Source organism: Pagrus major, chromosome 20 (genome assembly GCF_040436345.1).
Source record: "Pagrus major chromosome 20, Pma_NU_1.0".
NCBI classification, from domain to species: domain Eukaryota; kingdom Metazoa; phylum Chordata; class Actinopteri; order Spariformes; family Sparidae; genus Pagrus; species Pagrus major.
The window spans coordinates 16,556,902-16,582,005 of NC_133234.1; the positions used below are offsets into that span (position 1 = coordinate 16,556,902).

General features: G+C 39.9%; 1 protein-coding gene across 3 annotated transcripts in view; it reads right to left on the reverse strand.

Moving 5' to 3' along the window:
- Positions 1-25,104, reverse strand: part of LOC141015813 (zinc finger protein 385B-like) — an 80,332-nt gene that overhangs the window by 45,463 nt on the left and 9,765 nt on the right. For 2 of the 3 annotated variants that reach the window (XM_073490019.1, XM_073490017.1), the window contains exon 2: positions 3,899-4,177. In XM_073490019.1, coding sequence (XP_073346120.1) covers positions 3,899-4,177 — 279 coding nt within the window. Of the gene's footprint in view, positions 1-3,898; positions 4,178-6,970; positions 7,019-25,104 lie in introns of those variants that run through there. The other variant, XM_073490018.1, reaches the window with a different exon arrangement.

A 25,104-nucleotide genomic window follows, 5' to 3' on the forward strand; every position in this document is an offset into this window, starting at 1 on the left:
CAGACAAACCAACAAAGACTAAAGAATAAACAGACTTAAATACACAATGACTGATGAAGAAATGAAACAGAGGTGTACAGAGAAATAGGGCAGGAAAAAACAACAAAGACAGGAAGTGGAAAGTAAAACATGACACATGAGGATACACTTTCGGGATATCAACTGAACTAAAACCTAGGACCATGACATGGGGAGAATATGTGGACTTGTAGCCATGTTTCTCAACCCATATGGTGTCACCTGTTTCAAGGGGGTAACATTCAGCTAACATCCGAGCGCCTGATCAGTGAGTCAGGAAATAAAAGTTTGGTTTTGGATACTGGAAGGACAAAAATATAATAGGTGATAGATAGAGCCCCAAAAATGGGCACCATGCAAACACACACACCAAATTCTGCTCTCATGCACTGGATCAGTCTCACACTTTTAAGTATGAATGATGATCTGCAGAGGCCATTATCTGACACCAAAAAAGTCAATAATGTTCTGATGATAACAAAATGAGGTTGATGTGAGGGAGAAATTAAACAATACAGTATTAATTTAATTTCACGTGTTGTGTTAGACTGGAGCAGCTAAATATGTGTGGTAAGCCTACAGAGACAGACAGCCTCATAAATCAGCATTAAAAAGTGCCATCGTATCGGCCAGTTGTTCATTAGAGACTTTTTTTGGCGTGCTGATTGATCAAGCTGGTCAGCGTGGCAGACTGACACAGGTGGCGGTGAGTGAAGGTGATTAATGGCCCCTCGTCGAAACAGGTGTGCAGAAAATGCTCGAAAATGGCAAGGGGCTCTTCTGGAATAGTAAATATGTGCTGAATGCAGAACAGCCGTAACACCCCCTCATGGTTTGCAGATGTGAACATTTGCAATATGGTGTCAGACCGTGTAAACGACAAGTCAAAATAAATAAACACCTGACTAAACAAGGTGTTTTAGGAATCAGGAAACAGTTTCCAAGTGTGCTGAAAACCTGTCTCTCCTCCATTTTTCTTTTACCAAACTGCAGCCTGTATTTGTAGAACTTGCAAGATCAGTGCTGAGGAGAAACAAAGCTTTTCTGACAGGTTGCGGTGGCACCAAACCTTACATTTTTACTTTTTCTGTTGCTTTCATGTGTCTGTGCAGCACAAAAACCCAAAGCAGTGTAAAAAACAGACCCAGTGCCTGTGATGACCTTGTTTACATACAGAAAATATTCCAGTGCCCTTCTCTAACTATAAAGCAAGGAATCTGTCTGTCTGTCATTCACATATCTTGAGAACTGCTCACACTTGACAGGTTAGTTTCTGAGGACTGTAGGAAGTGCAGTGTTGAATTTAGTGCATTTTGGACACGCAACATGTTCAACAGTAATACATTTTGAATGAATAGCAAACACTGCTTTGTGCAGCAGTGGGGCCTGGACTTCAGCGCTTAGCCTTCATGGGGAAGTAGACATAAACAAAATGAACGTTAGTGTGGTGCTAATAAAAATAAATATTCCACTAATATCCCTGTTTGCATACTCCAATAAATGTGGCATCACATAACATGTCATTCATCACATCAAAACATGGAAAAATGGAACATCTGGAGTAGCTTGTTGCATAATGCTACTTTGTGTCAAAGTCACCTCTTTTTCTACTTGAATGTTCTACTGTGCAAAAGGTTCCTCCAATGACTTCTTGAAAAGGTCAGCATTGCGATATTTATGCGTAACATAAAACTGTTGATATCCAAGTCTTTCAAAATGTGTTTCTCCTGCTGACCAGAAATGAAGACTTTACTCTGGCCATGCATCTCTACCCCAGCCTTGCAAAGTGTGACTGTTAGCTAGTTGTTCTGTGCACAACACATCCATGATAACAAACAGAGCTGACCATAAACAGGTAAGCAACTGCACAACCCGCGACAAAAAACCCAGTTGAGACACATATTCTGAATGCTTATACATGTCCAAACAATGCTCCTAAAACCTGAATAATATTAAATTCCTTCATGTTGTTTACATGGCCGGTATCAAATTCAGAATATTATCATATCCAAATAATAGTGGAACATGAGCGTGCATGTAAACAGTCACTGTGACACTTATACAGGTATTGGGAAAATTTCCTTGATACCAGGAAGCATGAGGCTCAGAAACAAAGCAGCATATGTTCCCACCTCTTGTAAACAGACTCTCCATGGAGGAAAAATTGATTAAAATGCTGCGGATGACAAAATAACAAAACCACTGACAATACAACAGCCCTGCAGTAAATAACAATCAAAAGAAGTTCATAATGTCCTGTTTTTGTTCAGACTGTAAGAGTTGTTGATTAAACTCTGGTCATTTTGAGGCCGTTTGTAGTGTTGGCAAATAAAAGTTATGAGTCGATGTTGGTGGGGGTCTACATGCTGTTCCTCTTTTGTAATAAATGTCACGATTTTCAGCTCCTTTATGTCCAACAGACAATCTTCATGGCAGACATGTTAACTTGTCAATGTAAATGATGTCTCTGTTCCATTTAGGTGCTCCAGTTTGAGGGCTCTGGTATTGTGCATGACCATGTCGCACTGGGACACTTAAATGTAATGGAGCCATCATTTATATTATTAGTTACACCTGTGCTTTTCCTGTTATGACAAGTCAAAATGTCTGCTGTGGGACTACTTGGCCTCTTTCTGTCTCTTTAAGTTGTCTTCATTTGCCTTAAATAGCCAGTTTAAAACAAGGATTGTTTGCCAAATCTCACTAATAATTTTATTTGATATTCATCTAAATATGACTCAACTCTGAAGGACAGAACTTTTCATTATGCAAACTACATCCTCAAAAAACTGCTTTCAACTTTGTCACACAGTTTTTCAGCAAAGTGAGCTTGAATGTCAATTATAATCTGTTAGAAGCTTTCTCACCTCACCCCCCAAAACACCTGTTATCTGACCCCAGTGCAATAACTTTAAATATATTTAGCACTTTATCAATTTTAGGGACAATTTATCTTGTGATAGACTACTTATTATATACATAATTTTTTATAGGTCATTTTTATATAAAGATGCTGCTATGATATGGATTGCTGCCGCACAATTTTTTGTTGTATTCTAGTATGCAATGACAATAAAGTATCAATGTATCTAAATGAAGATATCCACATGTGAATAAAAGCCAATCATATATGCCTGTAATTCACATGTTAAAATGTAAAATTCACATGTGGAAATTGTCATTTATTCTTTTCATTCATAAAAAAGTAAATTACCTGTGATACTGTGAAATTGAATGTGACATTTCTATTTTCACATGTTCAAATTTAAATCGCATTTCGCAGAAGCAAATTTCACATGATTTCATTTGCCCTGTTTCGTTTCCACATGTGTCCAAAAAAAGGCATTCACGTATGAATGTATGTGATTCACATGTGGACATTTTCATTCATATGTGAAAAAAAACTCAATCACTTTGTCATGTGTAACAACGTCCTGACAGTTTCCACTGGGAATTTTGTTTCCAACTCTAACAGAAAAAAATAAGTGGGGCTTTTCCTCAACATACTAAATAAAGTTGTAAGTCATTAATGGGTTAATATGCTTTGCTCAGCATCAGACCAGAAGAAGATCTGTCATTCTACCTTATTAACACTTTAGAAACATGAAACTATTAAAATTCTTAATAGTATTAAAATAACTCGAAAATAAGTATTTCTAGTTCAGAATATGTTCGCCGTTCTTAAGTGAGTTCTTGCTCATAACTAATTGACAAGTAGTTTGTAGTTCTAATAGCAAATAAGTTATGAGCAAAACCTCACAGTGCTTTAAAATGTTAAAAAAAAGAGCTAGTAGGTTCATATAGATTCCTTAATTCAAAGTGTAATAATAATCTACAGTAAATCACAAGTACTGAAGACATAAATTCAGTCCATCTCTACCTGTGCTGACAGCCTTCGCCAGTCTGCGCAGCCTCCTCTGGTGCGTCTTCCCTCTGTAGTGGATCTGGGCCTGGGCACTGGAGTTCAGCTGTATGTTGCACACCTGGCACATAGTGGCACTGCTGCTGCTTTGACGGCGCTCTCGCTTGGCCCTGTGCCCTGCCGTCACCCTCCTCTCCTCTTCATCTTCCTCCTCTTCTTCCTCCTCCTTTCCCTCCTGACTCTTAGGGGGAGGGGGGCTGCTGTCCTGCCAGTTGGGGCTCTTTGGGCGCTTCATATCTGGAGGAAAAAATAAAAAAAATAATGTGTTTTTCAATCAATATGTGTGGTATGTATGTTGTTAAAGCCTCCACAGGGGGGCAACAGAGCAGCATGGCTCCGTTCAGAGCAGAGCAGTGTGGCTCTTTTTCTTTAGTGGCATTCAAACTGCAATTGTACCAAACAGAGAGATTTCACAGCCAGACAAAGGATGCTTATCACTTGGATTCATCTAAATCACTGTCAGCATGTATAAACTTCAATTAAGTCCACATGAACGTGTTAAAAATCTCTGAAATGCCCATTAAAAGGCTCAAATCTAAAGGACAGTGCACCCCGTCAGAAGGTATAAACACTTCAGCCATTAGACATCCACATTAGCTGGAAAGATTGGCCTATCTCTGGCATACATCACAGCATTACAACAGAGACGTGTACAGTCTGCAGATAAGTATCTTGTTCCAGCTTCTCTCTATTTATCTGATAATAAAAGTCGATTCCCGGGGTACACAAAGAGACATGTTTCTTTGTGAGAGCACACAGCTTTAATACCTGTAATGGCTGAGCAATTGTGGCAGACTGACAGCGCAAATCGAGCCGCAGCTAAACGCGAGCTCCGTTGCGAACGTGGAAATGTCACCCGAAGTCTAACTGGATTCTTTGTTTTGCTGCTGTTCATATGATAATAGAATCAATTAAGTCCTCGTGGCGCTGGACGTTTTATCTCTCCCGCCTCGCTGAATGCACCCCACCTCCCCCCGCCAGACAGAAACCATCATTTGTAAAATCTTTGCTGTTCTAAAAAATTCAATTTGACTGGTGGAGAGATGAAAGTGGAATGGAAATGTGTTCACTGGAACTCATCAGCTTCCAGCCAGCAACGTGGACTTCAAAGCTGCGGGCCATCACCGTGATTATTTGAATGATGTTTTACTACAGGCTGGCAGTGGACAGAGACATGAAAGAAAAGATGGTGATGAGTTCAAAGACGACCAGGTGTTAACACACCAAACACATGCCTGAAACATACAAAGTGTCAGAAATTCACCATTTCTAAAAGGCAAGGATGGACGAGGACATGAAAGAAGATCCAGAGCAGCCCAACGTACAGCACACGAACACCACGATGTCTCACATTAGAATATGCATTAAAATTTTAGTTTGACACAGGAAATTGTATTAAAAGTCTGCTCTGATCTGATTGGCCCCCTAACAAGCACAAACAAGCACCACCCACCGTGCTTCCGCATTAGCTCTGCCGGTGTTTTTGCAACCATGAGTGCTGGGGGCGTGGCTGAGGGCGGTAACTATAGTTGTGACATCATGACCTTTCGGAAGTCCTGACGGCTTGTTTAAAGACACAGCTTCTGAATACAGCTGTCTGTCTCTGTGGATTGAGCGTTAAGATACTTTCACAGTATTTATATAACACCTGAACCTGCTTTATAATCCAACTAGAATCACCGCGTTGCAGTTAGTTGCCTCCGCACACTAGTTCAGTTTACATCCATATCTGTACCGCTTCTTGATATAGCCTATGTAGTGAAGACTTTGAAACAGATGGTATCACTATACTGACTTGTCTGATTCCAGTGAATAATTTCCAATGAAGAGCACGCTATCTTTACTAATCGACTGTTTTTACAGAGGAGTACAGAGGACTGAGAGAGAGCTTTGTCACATCACAATCATTCAAAGCTTGATTACAGTGTCACACTCCTGACTCCAAACAATTTTGGTTGAGTTAATCAGCGGTTTTAGATTGACGCAATTCTACTGACTGTTTTGTATTTTGACGACCCAGATATCCAGATTTTCCATCCAACAGTCTAAAGAAACTTATTTTCAGCTCGACTGATTAAGTAACTCATCTTTTATGCGCTTGAATTTAGCTCACCCTTACACATTACTGTTTTGTACTACGTATGAATGCAGTGTCATATATGTGACATTGATTGTATTCCTGCCCAAACAAGACAAAGGCCTAGGCAGAAAATATGACACTTAATCAGTGTTTCAGTTCTGTCAGACAGCTGCTGGAGAGGAGCTTTGACTTTTGCTCCTGCCTCCAAAGTCTTTTGTAAGTAAATGGTCTGCTGTCTCGACACAGTATTGATGGGTAGACAGCAGACAGGGTCAGTCAGAGGGAGATGTGGGCCGTGCAACTCACTTTAAGGTGGTTTGCATTGTCAAGGTCCCTCAATTCAGGGATGAAATGGGTGGTAAAACTACCGGAAGTCAGTTTAGTCATCATTTGAGGCTGTACTGTCAATGTTTAAACCTTCTTATCTCTCGTGAGTGTGTTTAGGATGATTGCAAGCACTGTACAGGCGCTCATGTTGGTGAATGTCTGAAGCTGTAAACTGGTATAAACCCTCTATCACACTGGAACCACCCAAGCTGCACCACTCACTCATCTTTATGTGGTCAGCTGGAGTTGGCACCTGACAACCCCATTACAAAACCACTTTTAACAGGTTGCCGGCCGGCCAGCAGCTGCTGGTTTCAGCTGTGCCACAGCCAGGGCTTTTCTGCCTGTCTGGCACCTGAGTAGGCAGCTGGGAACAGCCCAGTCCTCTGCCATGGACCAAATGGATGCTTACTGGTGCTCCACAGAATGAGCTGTGGTGACTGCAGCCCAGAGTGCATTTTGCTGACAGTGAAAGAGAAAACCTTTCACAAAAAAAGTTATTGCAAAAGTTGCACAAGTCTTGCAGTTGACCCACACAAGTATTTATGTGAACATCCTTCAAAATGGCCCCTTTAGATCTGTGTCGTAGTGACTGGTAAGCATTTTCTGTAATAAGCACTCACCGCAAAGTTCCTGAATTCCAGAAAGCCAAACTCTGACTATGAATTTAAAGAATCCACACTGTCACTCGTACTTCCTGTATAACTGAAGAAAGAAACAGTGATTGTCAGTGTGCAGGTTTCTTTCTTTTCTTTCAGTCATTATAATGAACAGAAAAGAGAAATGTTGTTCCCATTTGTATGTGATTTCATCATAATCATAAAGCAATAGGCAGCACATGCATGTTTTTTTTTTTGTATCTCATGTCAATAAAAATCAGAGCAGGCTGTTTGAATCTTATTGTGCAAAATAATGACACAGAGCATTTGGGCTGATTTTAACAAGGAAAGTGAACCGAAACAAAAACAACGTTGCACACAGCAGCGTTTTTTCTATGGAAATAAGACTAATCATCCAGAACATTTGTTGACTTGAATGGTAATTTCATCAACACTAATTTCATCAAGCAAACATCAGTCTAACAATATTAGACTGAACCATCTCGTAAAGGAGTAAAATAAAAGTGCAGGTTGGCTTTCTAAAACGTTCATAATGAACCTCTACAAGTGATAGAAACTACACTGTGCCGTCGCTGTTCTTCTGGGTTATCCATTGATTTACTGGATGAGTCATCCCAACTAATTTAACCTGACCTAACACCTGGTATAGAGCAGAAGTGCACTGTAAATTAACGTCTGTTAATTTAAACCCTTCGATCCATTAAAGCAAACGTGTGTAACAAGCACCATGAATCAGTTTTTTTAATTGGTGATGCAATTTCTAAAGTACATCTCGGACATTTAATCTAAATTATGCTTATTTTTCCATCCTGTGCAGGTGCGACTATAAAGAGAAAGAAAACAGCATTTAGGTCTGACTGATCCCCATCAATTCTTACCAGCCACCAAAATATGAAAGATTGGCCTTTTCCGCAATGTTGAAGAAAATTCCTGGCTCTGTCCTTTTATCCGAATCCACAACAAAAAGCTAATGGGGTCTCTTCTGTACCGAGACACATCCTCCATCTAAGTTTCGTGGAAATCCTTTCTGTAGTTTTTGTGTAATCCTGCTGACAAACCAACCAACCAACAAACATGGGCTAAAACATAACGTCTGGCGGAGGTAATAAACTGTGCTCATAAGGAAAGGGTGGCATTGAGCAAATGAGCAAGGGGACTAATAGACTATAAATATCTAAATACTACAAGCAAATAATGCACAAAAATATACATTTTAGTATAAACAGTGACACTCAAAGAGGGAATTTAGCTCCACAGTATCATACTGTATATAAATCATAAGAGCATGCAGAAAGCTTTCAGATTTTTTGACGTACAGTAGAACAGTTTGAGTTACTTACTGTTAGCATTATCCATGCCGGAGACATTAGCTTAGTCTACGGAGTGTGGTTGGAGATAAATCCCAGGCATCCGGCTGTAGGATCTCTGTTTATCACGGAGCTATTTTGTTTGTTGCATAGTTTTATTATACAGAAAGCTCTAAGAGAAGCTCAAGCACCAGAAACTCACAAGCTTTATCTGTGGACACAGTATCTGTTGTGCTGTCCTCTTAGTAGTGAAGCTATCTGGCACTCAGCAGCTCTTTAAATACCAGCAGTCATCAGCCTGTCTGAATGAGGAAAGACTGCATAAGAGCCAGGAATATAAAGCATAGGTCATAAATTCTGCTTTATCTACTCTCTCTCTCTGATCTGATGCCCCGGATACAGAAAATATAAACAAGTCAGCATGGCCTAGAGGCGTTTGCTTGACCACATACTGTACAAAAAGTACAAGAGAACGTCTTACTCATCATGTATTAAAAATCAATGAGTCATTTCCTGCTGTCTTTATGTAATATAGTTCAAAGATATCCAATACTGCACATTTCTACAACTGCAAAGTGCTCTAAAATAAAAATAAAAACATTGTGGACTTGTTTTAATTTTCTTTTGATATAATAATTAATTATCATTATCACGTTTAAGTCTTAACATCAGAACTATAGAGATAGATAGATATAGATCCATCTTTAAGCTTCACACTTTCCCTGTCAAACTACAGCAAAATACTGGCAGCTACAGTTGCCTGCATTAAACTATCATTCTTCAGTTAACCTACTGTAATCTACAACAACAGTTTATTACTGTACAAATGACAGTACTGTACAGAACAGTTGCCAGCATGAAAGTATTATTTTAGTGTTCCTACTGTAACTTCCATTAACAGCTTATTACTGTAAAATTGTAACTGAAGTAACTGAAAAAAGAAATACTGCATCATACCATACCATTTCACAGTAGCTTGTAGTATTTTGTTACTTAAAGACATCAATATTTATGGTATTATACTGTATTTGCAAAGAGCAGGACATTATTGTAAGAAATGTTGTATATTTTAAAGCAATTTGTTATAGTGCAGCTACGAAATCACTTAATAGATGTGGTTGATTGTGTTTTTTTATAAATATTTCTAAAAATGTAATGTGTTTTACTAAAAGCATCCAAGCCAAAAAGCCAATATCCAAATTATTCAATGCACCAAAGGTCATTAAATCATCAAGATTTATTGTTCAAAAACATTAAGGAGGTAGTGGTAAAAAAAAACAACGTAATACTAACCTTACATTTTATACAATCTTTTCAGGTTACATTACACTGATTTCTTTACTGCTACGACTATGTACAGTACAGAGTATATTCAGTACTACTGTATGACATCCCTCATCTTGTTCAAGGACTCCAACGAATGATTCGTGTCACCAGCCAATCGACTAAGCAGATATACTATGTGTGTAAGAGTAATAATAAATTCACTAGTCTGTAAATCTCATCTCTTTGTGTAACACTCTACTAACTTTCCCTGCCAACAGTGTGCTCAACATCTTTGCTTTATGGTCTGAGACAGCTGCATGGAAATGACCTGTCAGCCTCATAAAGCACTTTATCAAGGGACTCACTTGTAGCTGCAGTGTAATGTTTTCCACATGGGTGCCAACATAAATAAGGAATCGATTATTTTGCTCTTTGACATGTGGATGTTCTTGTTTTTTTTTTTTTTACGAGTACCTATGAACCATATTTAATTCACAGATTTAGTGTCATGACAGATTTGGTAGTGCTCATTAAGAGATGTGTGTAAAGAACAAGTGAACCACTTATAAATTGTCTTTAAGATCGACTGGTCAACTAATTTGTCCTACCTGCAAAACCTACAAAGCTAACAAAGTAAGGAGGATATTAATCAAACACAGTTTGCACAATCCCACACACTCTGGAGAAGATCTCTGATTATAAAATCTCAATGTTTTGGTTTTCAGTTTAGTTATTGCCCGTTTTATTTTGTAGAATTCACCCTCGTGTCACGTTGTGACTTCCCACTTCTTTTCTTTGTCTTTTTCCCACCCCTTTCCTGTGTACACCTGTGTTTAATTTGTTCATTAGCCCTTGTGTATTTGGATTATTATTATTATTTGGATATTTGGATCTAAAATCATCCGATCGCCCACACCTACACATGGCTCTATAGATGATGACGTCAGAAATATCTCAACAGCTAGTGAATGGATTGCTGAATGAAATCATTGAAACTGCTCACAGCTGCTCCAAATTTTAATTAGTCAAATACTAATAGACCAAATAACAACAAAACTAACAAAATTCCCATTGTGTATATGATTGTCATGAAAAGAAAACAACACCCTGCGTATAACTATAACTCTGTAACTGCCTACATTGGCTATACAACTGCTTTACCAATGTTTCCATGAAGCTCTCCTTAATGCTAATCTTTCATCGTGGGATAGAGGCTAACAGTCCAACCAGGTGGGCACTGGGCTGACAGGCAGCGATAAACCTGGCAACCTGTTCAGCCTGTTTCCAGCAAGCTGCTCCCTCCATCTGCATGATGTGCTGCCTGCCTCGATGTGCTTGGGTTTCACATCGGGGGCGAACTTGTTTATCGCCGAGCTTTGACAAACGAGGGGCTGCTGGAAGAAAAGCTTTGGCACTGCGAAGTGTATAAGTGTTATTTGGAATAAAAATATGCCGTGAAATAGGTTCTTCACCAGGAACGTACACATTTTTGTTACAAAATTAACAGGAAGAGCTTTTAATTTGGACTTTTTTCAATTATGTAAAAGCCTTTCGTTCCATTTTTAAATCACATTAATTATTTGATAAACTCACTTGTCAGCAGGTGGATCTATCTTGTCTCAGGGGACACAGTAGATCATGGCACTTCTCTATATATAGCTGCTCTTAATTCCCTGCATCTGTATATCTATTACACTATAAAGGCTGCTTGGCTGTGTAATGCTTTTTATGTTCCTTATCTGTACACTCTGCCCGTTTGTCTCTATACATCCAACACCTGTTGAATCTATAATAATCACACACAACTACAAGAATATATTTCAGAGAACCGAGTCCGAATTAAGACAGAAGAAATCCTTGTAATCCACCTGAACCTGTGAACTTTCGCAGCTCTTTCTGGTCTGCGATCTAGGAAACTTCCTGGAACGAGCAGGTTATAATCCAGATGTGTTAAGAGGTGGAGGCCGGCCTTCAGCATTTATACGCACTGGCAGCTGTTATTGGGATGTTTCGGCACATGCTCTTTTGAAAATGGCATCGTTCCAGACATTAAGGTCAAGATGAGTTCCCTCGCCACAACACCTGTCATCTCTGTTCCATTACGTCGTCAACAGACGACAGCAGACAGAGTGCTCGGCCTGACATGGAAAGACTGGACGGTTGAGGAATATGAGTAATAATCTTGTTGTTTCACTACACAGGATATATTTACTGAGTGATGAGTGTGTCTACGTGCACTGATTTCACATGACAAGACACCCCTCACAAACACCAACAGTTCTTTTTAGCCTTTGAATTCTGAACAACTGAACGACAGGTGGACTACAATTACAGTTGTGTTGCTAGGCAACCCCTGCGCGTACGGGTGAAAATATGAATTTGAACCTTTTCCAGACAAATTGCAGCTCAATTATACTGTAATTTGCGCAGAGATGGGGAAGAAATGGACAAAAAGCCACATTTCACTGAGTGGAGGATGAGGAAACGTGGGCAACACAGACTATAAGGTGTTCAGGGAGCTGGAGGTGAGTGAACTCTGGTTGATTTCAGCCTGATGACATAAGATGTATTGATCGCTGCACTGAAATGTGGGTAAAGTAGATTAGAGAATAATGTATCTGCCATTTTCACACATCGTAGTCATAATGTGACTTATTTGTGGGTGTCTGGTCCCTAAGTGTGCAAGAAAAAAAAACAGTTACATGTTAAACAGTAATGCGTCATATTCTGCGTATGTATGTTGCTCTAAGTACTAAATCTAGGTGTTGGGGACAATGGGGATGTGGCATGTTGTCAACAGTTTCTGGCAATTGTAATTTGGACTTAAAAGCAGGACTCAACAACCAACCCTGTCTCCCTGTCCCTGTCATGGTCCTAGGTTTTAGTTCAGTTTATTTCCTGTTTTATGTTGAAAGTTTATCCTCATGTGATGTGTTTTACGTCCCACTTCCTGTCTTTGTCTGTTTTCCCACCCTTTTCTGTGTACACCTGTGTTTCACTTGTTCATTAACCCATGCGTATTTGTGTTTTTCCTTCCTCCTACTGCTAGCTTTAGCTATGTTGCTAATGCTGCCATTGTGACAGCGGCGTCAACAGTAATACCACAGGGAAACACTAGGGTGGAGGAAAGTTGAAAACATTATCAATATCTGCTTTAAATGGCCATCTTACAGGTAAAGGCTTCTCTTAGTTGTGTGAACATGTTTTCTCTCTGTGGTGCTTTTAAAATAAGGATGACAAAAAGCTCAAGGAGAGGCATGACTCACCTGGAGCGCTGAATGGAGTGGAGTATGAATGTTCACAACTGAGTCACAAGGATGCATTCAAGACAATAACATTCAAAACCACACACCTTGACCCTCAGAACAACACACAAAGACACACACACTATACACACAGCACATATGTATAAACACATATATAAACTGTGTTGGCATTCATAATCCCACAGTACGAGTGGTATTCTGTGTGTCAGATCTCTATGACAAGGTCATTTTGCAAATGTTCCACTCATATAATGCAATGATTCACTCGGTTAGGTAAGTGAGTGGGAGCTGTTAAGAGGGTGCATATTTTTAGTCTCTACATTTCCCTTGGACTCAACTGGTACTGGGAACATGGGATGACACTGTGTATGTGCGTATGGTCGTACGTAACGTGAAGGCTTTGACACACTTTTATAGACTATGTAGGCTATTCTGTAAATCGATTAAGCCCTGAAATAATACAACGAGAACACGTCTGCAGTCAACTTCTGACCTAGTCGAGAGAGTGTCCGTTAATCAAATTGGTGCCGGTCCATGGGTCCTAGAAGATTTCAATGTCCTGGATTAATTGGAAAATTTCCAGTCAAATGTTATCTGTCAATTCATGGAAACATTGGTATCCTGTACTGTACCACCTCAAAAAAATGTCACGCTAAAGTACTCTAACTAGTTACATAGTAGGGAAACTGTCACATAACAAGTAATGTAATGCACCAAGTTACTTTCAAATGTAACACTACCCAACACTGTTGGGTTATATTCAGTAATACTGAGAGATTATCATCAATGTTTTCCCATAAAACATAAATGTGGTGCAACAGAAAATGTTTCAGTTCACCATATGTGATGTTGACTCACACTCGAGATTACTTAGCAAAACATATAAATATCTACGAAAATTATGGCAACACAAGATTCACAGCTCCAGCAGCACAAGTAATTCATGTGAAAATACACAATCATGTACACACACACACACCTCTGGGATAACTTGGCCAGGTTCCCGACAAATGTCTGTATGCATCTTGTATACACCTCACAGCAAGCACCAGATAGCGCGAACACACACACACACACACACACACACACACACACACACACACACACACACACACACACACACACACACACACACACACACACACACACACACACACACACACACACACACACACACACACACCACTCTCTGCAGCAGGAGATTAGATCCAATGTTAAACAAAGAGGGAGAGCAGGTTTCTGACATGCCAGCTCTTTAATTAGACCACTGCTATCTGAGGGGACACACACGAACACGCACACACACACACACACACGAACACGCACACACACACACACACACACACACACACACACACACACACACACACACACACTAAATGTAGCTTTCAGAAGAACGTCATATTTCTCAAGAAAAAATTCAAAATAACCTGTCAAGGATGCTCATTTCGGATACACACATGCACACACACACACAGGCGCGCGCGCGCACACACACACACATATACGCACACACCTGCTCTAGCTTAGTGTGTGTTATCCACGTTGTTTGTCTGTCTGGTGTCACAGGAAGCCAGATATGAGGAGGAGCAGCCAATCAGCTGTCACCTCCTTTGATGTGTCGGGAGGTGCCAAAGGACCAGAGCAGCGCTGCATGTCATCTCTTTGGCTCAGTGTTGGACAGTATTTGCCAATACAGGCTACTCAACTGATCCAACAGGCTTAATTTACATTAGAATCCATTAGATGATCAAGAGACGAATGAATAATTCAACTCTGAGAGATTTGGCAGCGTTTAAAACATAAAGTGACATAAAACACCATTTACATCGTGATCTTAATTCAAACAAAGGACATTTATGCCACCAAAAGCTGAAAACTAGGCTCCAATTTTCTTTCCTTATTGAATGTTTAAGTTTTTGTCCACCGTGCATGTAGAGGACAGCTTATCCTCGTCAGTGGAATCACTCAGATCGGGCGTTTCCAAACGTTTTTGCACAGCAGACCATTTTTATATCAGTGTGGTCTTGTGGAGGTGGAGGGGCATCACGACCAAACTGAAGGTTAAGCAGTCAGTATGTTTCTTCAGAAGTGCTTGTTGGATGGTCGAACATCTTTGAGACTCCCTCCTCCAACACAAATTTCATTGGATAAGGGAGGTGGCTGCGTCAAAGACATTCATGGCCACTTCACTGTGATTAGACAGCTGTGTGAAGGTCAGAAAGGAGCAAGGATTTTTATTCTTGAACTCTTTTTTTTTTTGAAGGCCTTCCAAGAGAGATTTTCCGAAAATACCAAATGGTACTGGTCTGCAGCCCAGTGGGTGGGATGTACTGATTTTGAGGATGAGAAAATCAATAAGCAGTTTACAGGAAATTCATCAGTTGTTGGAAGAAGATCAACTGCACCCAGTTGTGCAACATACCAGCGGTCCAGTATTAGAGAGATGTTACATGAATAACCAACAGGTGTTAAGGCCATATGGGGATGTGAGGATTAGGGCTGCACAATGTATCAATTCATCAATGTGCACATGCGTAATAGTCACATCGCAGGACGTGCAGTGTCGGCAAATTACATCAAACACGACCTGCTCTGATTTCAGGGTTCTTGTCAACAGTCTGTTGCTAGTGAGTGACATGCAGGCCTTGCATCCACAGCAATTGTTCAGTGGAAGAGAGACACGTCAGGTTTACCCTTGGAAGCAGACAGCGTTGTGAAGTCTGCCTCATTGTAGCCAGCCTCTATTAAAACATAAGCCTCGTCTGATATGGTGGATGTGTGTTTTCCCAGTCGGGGTTTCATCAGGAGTTGGTTTGTGGGGATTCCCCGGAAAAACATGCAGCTGAATTTTGAGTTGTCTTTCTTTTCGTGGTTGTGAACTCGATTGGAACTGAACTTTTTTGGGATAGTGGGGGAGACGAAACACACTATTTACCAAGTGGACTGAACCCTGGGACTGTGGGACAAGACTTTCACACACCCACACCAATATTGCTTTGCTTGCTTTACTTAATATACATGTTGAAAGCTGACTTGGGTCCATTTGTTGTTGCAGTGCTGGTTTTTGGAGACGTATATTTCATTGCTATTACCTTTTGACAAAGCTATTTAATCTTTTTTTCATAAGATTTTATAATTCCTCTGTTTTTCCGTGTTTCAATATATATTTCTTAAAAGAAAAATATTGCAATTTCAATGGTCCCATATGGTGCAGCCCTAATCAGGATGTCTTTTCATCTCTTTTACTTGCTTATTGCTGCTCAGAGTCACAGAGAGGATTTATGCATTGAGCCAGAGACAAACAGATAGACAAGCATATAAACCTGCGTGAAATGTAGTGTTTCGAATTCACTTCACAATACTTCTGGCTAATGCAGAACACAAGACAATCACACCAAGACAGACAATCATGCGCTGAGATGCCACATCACTATGAGCAGCTACAGTTTGGCATTTATTTGATCCTGACAGGCTGCCACACATTATGAATAAGATCATTTAGATGTTGGCAGCTGTTGTCGTGTTTATGTGTAGGATTATGTGATACTTCTCTGTCAGTGGTGTCCCCACACAAGGGTTAAGTCAAAATTTAACAAAAGAACACTGTGAGGTAGCAAAGCTCCTCTTATTTATTAGGACTGCTTTATAGATACACATTTTCTGATTTATGCAACCACCACAAAAATCCTCTACCGTTAAAAAACTGTGAACTGTAATTAGATTTAGTAGGATGTAATCCTAAAAATGACTATATTTCGATTACAATTACACAAGGCAATTAATTACAAAACTGCCACTGCTTTCTTAAATGTCATTACTTTGGTAGCGGGATTTAGAAGTAATCTAAATATAGGCCACATTTTGCCAAAACTGTTTCAGAAACCCAGTAGTCACACATTTAGAATAAATCCCTTCGTCTTTGCACTTAATCTTCTTGCAGCAGAAACCTCGGCACATTCACTTAAAAAGGTAGTTCTGGGCTCCACGTAAACACAGACGAGGTAGACCGCAGTCAGGAATGACAAAATGTAATCTCCTTCCCCCAGGTGGCATCTCTTTAACTGAAGTGTTTTTTAGCATATGTGCATGTGTACAGGCTAGATTTACTGTCTGGCGGAGCCGGGGGAAAATAACCCACATTGAGCAGAATTTGCACTGAACTTTTTTAGTTTTAACAGAGAACTAATATATTTAATTACAGTGTTTTTACTTTTGCTTGGCATTCTTAAAAAAAAGTATTGTAATGTCATGTATTTTACAGAAAATGGGCTAAAACATGCACAAAAAAAACATTACTGGAGAGCTGATGTGGAGTCCATCTTTCACCACACACCTCCTTTCATTGTAAATGTCACAAAGATTAAATGATTCATTACCACATGTCCAGTCTCTGCCATGTTTTTTAAGCCACTGACAGGACCCAAAGGATATAAGGGAGGACATCCCATTGTGGCTAAAACCCTTGGTCAGCATCCAGCTCAAAGATAAGAAGGAGCAGAGGACATGGGATCAGGCCAAGGATGAAGAGAAGAGAAGAGGAGAGGAGAGGAGAGGAGAGGAGAGGAGAGGAGAGGAGAGGAGAGGAGAGGAGAGGAGAGGAGAGGAGAGGAGAGGAGAGGAGCCAAACAAAGGCAAAGTAAAGGCTGTACAGTAGATACACAGACGAAACCCCAAGAGAGACAAAAGGTGATGGAAAATAAATTATAAGTGAAAAAAACAAAAAAATCCAGCTAGGACAAGTGGGACGTTGGAGGTAACTTGGGAAGGACAGTTTTATTTTTTTATCTGGAGGGAGGGACTGCACTCCAACCAAGGGCAACAGCAATTGTGGGCATCTGTCATCGGCCATCTGGGAGAGCCCCCCGGCTGCAGTGGGGACCAAAGCAAATGTGACCTGTGCATGAGTGACAGTCGTACACTGGAACACTAACAGTGCTCGCAGTCACATGCAAATAGTGAAAAAAAGCAAGAGGAGGAAAAGAGAAAAGTGCCTTGGTTTTTAAAATTAGAATTTCATAATAATCAAACGAGTAAATACAGAATTCAATATAATAATAATCAGTAGTAGTAATAATCAGTTTGATTCGTTTTTTAAGAAGAAAAAAGCTTCAAGCTTCTTAAACGCGAATATCTGGCTTCCTTCCTCCTCTGTGACAGGAAACTTAATCTTAATCTTTGGGACAATTTGGGTTTTTTTGACAGTTTGTAGACCAGACAGCTAATCGTGTAGATAAATCAAGTGTCATGGTTTGGGTTTTTTGTTAAGTCATTTCTTGTTTTATTTTGTAGGTTACATCCTCATGTGTCATGTTTCTATTTACACGTCCTGTTTTTGTCTTTTACTTGCCTGTTTTCTGTGTACACCTGTACCTTGTTAGTTAATCACTCCCTGTGTATTTAAGTCTGGTTTGTTTAGGTTTTTGCTCTCTTGGACTGTTTTAGGCAGCAGGTTAGCTTAGCTTAGCTATGAAACAAGAGACAGTTAACTGGCTTTTTCCAGATGTAACAAAATCCGCTTACCAGCACCTCTGAAGCTCAAAACTTAAATTTTAATTTTGTTTATTTAGTTAGAGCAAAAACTGAAGTAGAGAGTTCTGTTGGACTATTTCTTGGTGAGGAGCAGAAACTTTCTGGAGTCTCCTGTCCAAGAAATATTTTGGCTGATTTCTTTTTGTTTCAACCTTTGGACAGAGCCAGGCTAGCTGTTTTTCTTTCTGCTTAGCTAACTAACCGTATGTTGGTTCCAGCCAGAACTATTCCTTCTAAGCCAAAAAGATTTCTCTTGTTTTTGGCATTAGCTTGTAATATTTTGTGTGGTAAGACACTGGTAAGAAAAAAAACTTTTTCATTTTAAAATTCTCAAATGTGCCGTTATAAAATAAAAATGTTTTCACTTAATATAGTTAAATTAAGACAGGACAGGACTTAAAAAGAAAACAAAAGGTCAGTGAAAGGAAGTGATAGTTGACAGTTTGAAGTTTTCCAGCCAAAATTGTCCTAGAAATGTTGCGGCTACATGCTACACTTCCTAAACGCTATAGCTACTTTTAGTTCTGTGAATCTTAACATCCCTAAAAATACCATTAAGGAACGACTTATCTGCAAGGGAAAAAGCAAGTCCTCAAACTAACACACCATGCCAGCATATGCTATAAATTCACTAAATATGGCCTGTTAAAATATCATCTAGACAGGGCGAGAGATATAAAAATGTGGCGAGGAAGTGCTGATTATAATAAGACGGATTAGTTGAGACGACTGTGCCGTTTTCTGACAGGAAGATGTGGGCTGTTGAAGGCACCGGCCTGCAGTCGGCTGTAATCCTCCTCTTCCTTCCCTCCATGCTCAAAACAAGACTTGACCTAAATTCTCTTAATAGTTTTAGATACATTTAACAAAGAGGGTTTATTGCAAGAATTAGCCATGCTACATGAAGCCAAAAACATGTGTGAAATCTTCTACAGTATGGGGTGTACGTTGGTGGAAATCAAGCTACTATGTTTCCTGTGTTATGCACCCTGATAACGACAAGGAAATTAACATACAGCGTTGGTGTTTGGAGAATTCAACCAATGCTTTGTTATACAACAGAGATGAAATTTAAAGCCTGCTAAGAAAAGACAGTAAAGGACTGGAAACCTCACTGTGATTTATTCACATTTCATTGACTTGCTTTTGCTGCAAAGAAAAATTAATTTCATTCATGAACAGTCTGAGCAATTCTTCACAAACAAGGTGAGAACAGTAGATGACTCACATCAAAAAAAGGTAAATCCAAGTTTCAGACCACTTTGCCTCATTTTAAATGGAGCTGCAATGATAAGCTGATTAATCGATTAGTCACAAAAACCATGACAGAAGAAAAGGTAGACTGCACACTCACACAGCACCTCAAGAGGTAAAAGGAGACTGTCGACATATACAGACAGAACAAGAAATCATCCCAAATGAGTCCCTAAAACACATAATACGTTTAGCGAAATTTAGGCTGTTGACAGATTCTTCTTGTGTATAGGCTACAGGTAATCAATACAGCAAAACCAGAGATTTCACCTTTTTATTCCATGCATTCATTGTCCTTTTCATAACCTGCTGCCTACATTACCCACAATGCAACTTAGCCATTGAGTCACATCCCTGGAGGCCTTTAATAAGATTAAATGCAGCTTACTCTGGAGCCACAAAAGGCTTTATACTACTTTTTCACATGTGCAATAGTACTCCCCGAGACCTGTAAACCCATTTTAACGTGTAAAATTGGTGGAGTTACCCTTTAAGACCCCTTTTTTGCTTTCCTCTTTTTTCTTGGCTTTTCGTTTTTGTCTCGCTTACTCACACTTAAATGTCCACACAATCCACCCTCTTTACTATTATCAGTGTTTCGGTGGTTTTACATTTTACTTTACATCTTAACATTGCAACGACTTTCAGATGTATTTTCTCCACTGATACCGAAACAGAGTCAAGCTATTGACTATTGCTAAGCTACTATTTGTGGCAAAAAAGTCATTAGGCGAAGGTTTTGGTTTCTTACAGCTGTCATCACATCTGCTGTCTGGCTGAATAACTCTGCCTCTTAAAAGTGTATCTTGTTTATAAATACAGTTCCACCTTTAACTTTGATTTTGAACGGCTTGCCAATGTCTATTTTAAAAGGAAGTGGGTTGTCGGATCCATTCTTGCAACCAGGAATTTAACTTCTGAAAATAACTGAATGCAAACTTGGCAGTGAAGGCAACCCGGGTAGCTATTTGCAGAATTTTAGCAAAGAACTATTCAATTCTCTTGGCACTGATACATGAGTGTGAACACGTGTTTACAGTTGGATAGGACCCCGGGGCAGAGCGGGGTTAAGCCACTTCCTGCCCGTTTTCCCTTTGGGCTTCATGCTCCTGACAACTCTCAGGTCACTAACTGCATGACACTGATAAGACAGGCAGGGACTCCTGACATCTCAATCACAGACACATGTGCCTCATCTCAATCCGTCTCCATCTAAAAGTGCATTTTTAGCTTTCCAAGTTACATTCTCACTGTTTCTATAACTTCAGCAAAATGCTAAATATGTTTCTGCTAACTGATGGCATGCCAAGTAGAAATCCTTCCATCTGGAGGGGAAACGTATGCTTTCCATATGGAGTGATGGCAGGAGGTGGGAGGAGGGAGGCATGGAGGCCAGGATGACTAATGAGGATGACTAAGAGTTAAGTTCAGGGTGGTTTTCCGTGTCATTTGTCTCGTCCACGTCTGGCTCATCACTTGATAAATATACATTGTGTGGAGTTGGTAGTGAGACTCCTGTGTGACTGTCAGCTCTATAAGTGAGTAGACAAATTAGTCAATAAGCTTGAATTGTGTGGTCTTTCACAATAGGTGCCAAAATCTTTTCTTTTCCCCAGCAGTGGCAGAAACATATGATGCCAGGGCCAGAGACCCGATAAGAGACGAAACAAAGTCTGCAACGCCAGAGATAGCAAAGGCCAGTCGTGTGCTTTATCATAGCTAAACGGAGAAACATATCAGCCAATCGTGTTGCTGCACTGATTGCAACAAAAGGTTGAGATTCACGACAGTTTCAACCAATTCTGTGCAACTGCAGACAAACTCCTAACAGGCATGGGAGAGGACGATATCACACTGATGCACAGGATTGCCAGGAAGGTGAGGTTATTCAAACATTAGACACTAAATTCACATTTATTCAAGTCCTCTGATGGGATTAACTGATCATAGTCTCATCACCGCACTCTGTATTGAGCCGTAAAGGAAGTTGGCGTCACAAAACTGTGCAGATGCGCAGCAGGATATCTCAATATTTTTACATTTCATAAATTCTAGGTCTGGGTAACAAAATCAAATCTTTTGATACTACTTCACACAGTGAGATTTTTGATAAATAAGCATCAGTAATGTGGATATAGTGACTAAAGACGAGTGTTAATACAAGAAGAGCAGTCTGATAAGTTCAGAGAATTACATGACTTTGAGTTTGTATGGACGATTTTGAACTACATTTAGTTTTAAGTAAAATCCAAGAAGACTCATAGGTACAGAGGTAAAAAAACAAAACAATTTCTGCTACCGGATAAATAAGTAAATAATCGAAAAGGAAGTGAACTTAAAACAAATGTGGACAGCGCCAGTCCCAATTAAATTCTGTGGTTACACATCAGTATTGATACTGCTCTAATTTCTAATGTAGTACAACAAAAGTTATGTGTTGTTATGTTGATTCTTGCTGAACTGCATTAGTAATCATCCAGCCAGATCTTAGATTTTATGACTCATCACGTCATTGAGAATTTGCTGAGTTGTCTAATGATGTGGTGAAGAAACACAATGGTGGTTTATTTTTGGAGCAAATCATCCCAACGTTGACAGATGACTGCAGATAAGATCACTGCTCTTTCTCGCTCCCATTCCCCTCATCATCCATCCTCCGAGTTCTTATCTGTGCTGCTCACTCGTATTGGAAACCTGACAGGCTAAATTGGATTGACTTTTAATTAGATGCACTCCCTGGGTAAATGGGTTTAATTGCCTGAATTATCTCACTGGTTGCTTGAGGTGGGAGGGCGAGGAGAAGTGGCTGCATATTTTTTGCACAAATAAACCAGTCCCACTTTCAGTTAAGTCAGTTTTAATCAGATTGTTGTAGGGCTGGGCGATATGGCCTAAAAATTGAATCTCTGATTTTTTCGCACCAAACTCGATTTACGATTGTATTCGATTTTCTTCCTTCTTTAAAAAAAAAAACTTCAAATGACAGACATTTTTTAAAGAACTGCTTTTATTTTTATGCTTTAAAATAGCATTTTTGTAAACAAAATGGTCCTGCCATTGTAAACAGTGTGCACCTTTATTTTGTAAAAATAAATAAAAGCTCTACCTCTTGGAAAAAAAATGTTTCTCTTTTTGACAACGCTTTTGTAAACATACCGTGATTGCATCCGTTACAGCTTTCCACCGTGACCCTTTCTTGTCATATGGGATGCAATGAGAAAATGACTCCGCTAAAGTTGACTGCTTCTTAGCGTGTGTTTGTGGGCTGCTGCGGTCTTGTGCATCACGTGGAGAACAACATTTGTCCCACTCTGCTGCATGCTTCGGTTTTAAATGCTGAAATAAATTGGTCGTGCTGCTAGCTTTAGTGGCGACAGGCTTTAAACAAACTTTACACCGGACCGTGCTTTGTTCGAAGTCGGAAGCCGCAAAACCAAACCAGTTCCAAACTACTGAAGAAACTTGGCCTTTTTTGGGGACAAACTCCATGCTTGCGGCCATGTTGCTTGTGTTTGTCTTTCTGTGGGAAGAAAACGCGGGGGAGGGCTGAGCCCACTATGAACTACGGGAGCCCATGGGGAGCGGCGGCGGCGGCGGAGGAGGAACTTAAAGAGTAATTCGATTTTCATTTTTTAAAATCGTCCTAAACCACAAACTCGAATTAATCGATTACGTCGATTTATCGCCCAGCCCTAGATTGTTGTAATTAAACTGATAATTAAAGGCAGTTAATGACAATCATTACCTGAATTTATATTTAGTGTGAATTTATACTTAATGCAAAAAAGGTAATGTCAGTTCTGCTATAAATACCTCCAGGTTTAGATTTATAGATAAGCTCTGGAATTCACACATTAATAACAGCACAACACTAGATGGATGAATCATCTGTAATCAGGCCTTATCGTGCTTTAATTATATTCCCCACGGTAGCAGTGTTGTTTAATTTAGTTTGCACTTTAGTGTGACAATACCTGCAGGTAACACATTTCACCTCGTCTCAGTACTGAATAGCTCACCGCCACCACCGCGATGATACTGTCACTGTGTTTATATTCTGTCATTCACTGTGATAAAGAGCTGTGATTGCAGCGAGGAGTAATGGAAATGGTTTTGCTAGATGTGTGTTACTGAAAAGGATTACTGAGTCTTCAATACTTTCAGAACAACAATGCATTAAATGAAAAAAATGTGACAATGTGAAAGGTGCCACTCGCAATTATGAACCTACAGAAAATTATCACCTGAATCTGCAGCTCACCTCATTGTTTAGCTGTCCGACCCACAACTTGCCACTCTTACCACTTTCATAGCATCATGGCTATTATCTAGGCTATTATGAATACTTATTACGTACCTCTACACTGTATACACAGGCTTGCGCACTGCTAGTGCCACTATCAGCATGTGGTTATTATAGGTTCTGTCCACTAGAGGGTAGTCACACAAAAACTTGAAACTGATAGCTTACTTGCTAAGTACTTATTAAGCTTAGACAATGGTAAGTCCTATGATGAAGAGGAGGGAGGCATCATTTCTAATAGTGTAACATAGCGGTGTGACAAAGCATCTCATTTTCATGGGTTTATAGGCCAGAAACTGTCACAATGGAGACAGAAAAGCAGATCAGCTGGACACTGAATGGTGCTGATGAGTGTTTCACGTTATCATCCTACGTGTTGTAAGCTTGTTGTTAGCTGTGAAGGCAACGTCCTGTTAACGTTGAGTTAGGTTAGCTACCTAGCCACAGTAATATCAATCAAATCCCATGTCTCTCTTGTTTGTCTCAGTGCACAAGCACTTCATCCCAACGCTCCCCAGCTCTCTGCCAACACAGCTCTATCTTAATGTTAATTCATTCACTACTCTCTTCCTCCCCACTTCTTAATCAGCTGACTATGGGCGTCTACTCCGTCAGTTAAACGAACCAGATTTTGTTCTCCGCTGCTGTTGTCAGCTGGCGTTTCAGTGCAAATTAGTTGCGACCCTCCCCCGCCCATTCACCTCCAGTTCATTATATCCAGTGCCCAGGTCGAGCTCATCAGACTCCACTCCTCATTACATCCAGATCTTCAGCCAATCATCTTCATTCCATCACCACCACCAGCATCTAGGCCCCATTAGGCGGGGTTCCTCTACTACTCACAGTTTCAACTTCCCTCTTAAAATACATAATGGACATCACGATGGGGCCTAATCGCCAAAGACATATACTTCTCATCTGACAGGCACATTGCAATAAAAATGTAGTCATTTAAAGTGTCTCTACTGAATGAAATGATATCGTTGCTCTGTAACTGCTCGACCTGTAGTTTATCAACTGTTTACTTACAAGTCTAATATCAGCTTCAAAGGTGATTATTTATTTGCGTTGTGTTCATCACTTGTTTCTTGTTTCTTATTGCAGGAAAAATGTCTCTTTAGCCTCGACATGTAGTTAACATCTTTGAGGAGACACATCAGCTGTGGCTTGATGTAACACAGAGCTATAAATCCTGCTGATGAAAACTGC